Raw genomic sequence first — 2731 nt, forward strand, 5'->3', positions numbered from 1 at the left:
GACTCTGAAGGTTGCACTGGAGCGTAGAGAAGCCAAAGCACAAGGAAGAATTCAAGATACTAAAGAGCTTAACAGAAGATTCCAAAAGGCAGCTCGGAATGACAAAGCAAAATACTACAATGAAATGTGCGAGGAGCTAGAGTCAGAAAATCAAAGGTGCCGAACTCGCTCAGCATTTCTTAAGCTCAAGGAACTGAAGAACAAATTCAAACCTAGAGTTGCTGCGTGTCTTATATTTTCTAAAAAGTAACATGAGTGGAGCAATAAGCAATCTTTGAAAAGCTTTAGTTTCCTGCTCCTTGTGTGTTTTATTTCATGGACAGAAAAGGAAGGACGTAGTCTTGATACCTTAAGGAATACTTAAGCCATTCAGCATTTTAGTGAAAAAAATAATTGTGTGGGCCTAATAAACCTTTAGTTCATCTTTCTTGAACTCATTTTGTAACTTTATTAGTGGCCCATCTTCTCAATATAATATATATAACTCAGTTTCACTTTGCATAATGCAAGGGGTCAGTTGGGGATGGGGAGATACCTGTTTATCCAAAGTCTTTTCTTCCCATTTATGTAACGTTTTGTACAAAATAAAAAGAAGATTCCTGCAAAATAAAATAAGTTATGCATACTGGGCTTCTTTTCCTTTCAGGAGTCAGCCCACTAATGCAGGTGTCTCATCTTTCTTTCTAGGACCCTTTTATTCAGAAAGTTTTTAACTCACCTGAGTTAATATTCTGATTTAATTTAAATACTGGCTTTTTAACTAACACAAACTTCATTTCATCATTTTAGCCATACTGATAGAATTCTAAAGTTTCTGTGTATTCTTACAGGAACTTGGAATCAAGCATTCACTTCATCGAAAGAAACTCCAGCTAGCACTGCAGGCCCTGGGTTCTGAAGAAGAAACGAATCATGGGAAGCTGGATTTCAACTGGGTCACTAGTAAGAAGTTTTTATTCCTAAAATAATAGCAATATTAAATACTACCACTTTTTCCTTTTCATTTGCCTAGTCAAACTTTCTGTGGCTCAGTGGTGACCTTGATGTCTCTACTTTAGGATGGTTGGATGATATTGGGCTCCCCCAGTATAAGACTCAGTTTGATGAAGGACGGGTAGATGGCCGGATGCTGCATTACATGACTGTGGTAAGTGACTCACTCTTCACTCCTGGGTTGGGGAGTGTCCATGTTTTCCCCTGGCAATATGGAGTAAACAAAGTACAGTACTTTCCCAATGAGTTTATGAGAGCTGAAGGTACTTCTTTAGAATACGTAGAGGGGAGGAATTTCTTCTTGTTAACTTGAATTAACAGAGACATGGAAAATTTGGTGGTTGCAGCAACTTTGGGAAATTTTAAGTGAAGCCTATTTGAACTAAGCTATACAGAGAGCTGATTTTATATATGTTGAAGAATGTGGATGTGTACTTGTTACATGGGTAAATTTTATGGTATGTGGATTCTATCTCATAAAAAGAGTTAAGGAGCTGAAGAAAGTCAATTGAAAAATTTTGAAGCCCTGGCCTTTGGTAAGTTACATACTGCCGTATCCTATAGCATTTTGAAAAGGCTTCTCTTTTGACTTGACATCCACAGGTACTTTTCTTCTTCCTGTATTCTCTTTTCTTTTCCACCTTGGTCAGCTGCTGCCTGAAACCCTCTTACCCTTCTCACTTTAGCTAAGTTCTACTGATGCATGATTCACGAGGGTAAAGAAGCAGTGGGGGAAGGGTAGATTTTCCACCCTGGTTCCTTTATTATAACACGTGTCTAGCCTCTTTGTCTGTGGTTAGAAGAAATATTCCTCCCTTCCTCCAAGTGGGAAAGGTGGATTCCTGCAAAATTTTATTCTCGATTCTCGAGTTCTATTAATATCCCAGGGAGTTCTGATGGCTTAGTGGTAAGGAGTTGTATTACCAACCCAAAAGCACGTGGTTCAGATCCCCCCAGAGCTCTGAGGGAGAAGATGGACAGTCCCCTCTGTGCCATCTGCTGCCTCTGAAAACCCATTAGCATGTCAACTATGAGTGTTGATTTGAGGGTACGTAACAACAATATTAATATCCTTTTTAATGTATTTTTGCCTAAACGACCTTTTAAGAGCTAGACAGTGGATTTAACTGCTGCAAGGACCTTATTCTTCTAATGAATGTTTCTCATGGCTATTTAAATAGTTTTTCAATATTGGAGAAATTTGACATATAAGTAATGGGTTTTTTTTTTCTGTTTTTTTTTTCATTTTTTTCCCCTCCTCCTCTCTCTTTGAACCAAAGTCCTAAGTTGGTAAACATATCATATAAACCCATCTGTTGTTGTTGTTATGTGCCCTCGAGTTGTTTACGACTCATAGCGACCTTATGTACAACAGCCCTAAACTCTGCTCTATCCTGTGCCAATAGCACTGCCTCTGACACACCCATCCCGATTACCCCAGTCACTGAATCAATCCATCTCATAGAGGGTCTACCCCTCTTGCGCCGTCCCTCCACCCTCCCAAGCATGATGTCCCTCTCCAAGGACCTGTCCCTCCCTGCAACATGCCCAAAGTATGTCATATGAAGCCCCAGAATCCTTGCCTCCAAGGAGTTGCTTGGTTTAATCCTCTCAAGGACGAATCTGTTTGTTTTCTTGGAAGTCCATGGTACATTCAATACTCTTCTCCAGCACCACAGCTCAAAGGCATCAATTCTCCTTCTGTCCTCCCTAGTCATTGTCCAACTCACCGATGCAT

The 2731-nt window shown here is 39.9% G+C and overlaps 1 protein-coding gene across 3 annotated transcripts in view; it reads left to right on the top strand.

Annotated features, from left to right (window-relative positions):
- PPFIBP1 (PTPRF interacting protein, binding protein 1 (liprin beta 1)) overlaps nt 1–2731 on the top strand; it is an 86066-nt gene that overhangs the window by 70364 nt on the left and 12971 nt on the right. For all 3 annotated transcript variants that reach the window (XM_006895064.1, XM_006895065.1, XM_006895063.1), the window contains 2 exons: nt 831–942; nt 1059–1147. In XM_006895064.1, the coding sequence (XP_006895126.1) occupies nt 831–942; nt 1059–1147 (201 nt within the window). The remainder of the gene's footprint in view (nt 1–830; nt 943–1058; nt 1148–2731) is intronic.

The sequence above is a fragment of the Elephantulus edwardii genome, unplaced genomic scaffold (genome assembly GCF_000299155.1).
Source record: "Elephantulus edwardii isolate Elephantulus edwardi_28Jun2011 unplaced genomic scaffold, EleEdw1.0 scaffold00157, whole genome shotgun sequence".
Classification (NCBI taxonomy): domain Eukaryota; kingdom Metazoa; phylum Chordata; class Mammalia; order Macroscelidea; family Macroscelididae; genus Elephantulus; species Elephantulus edwardii.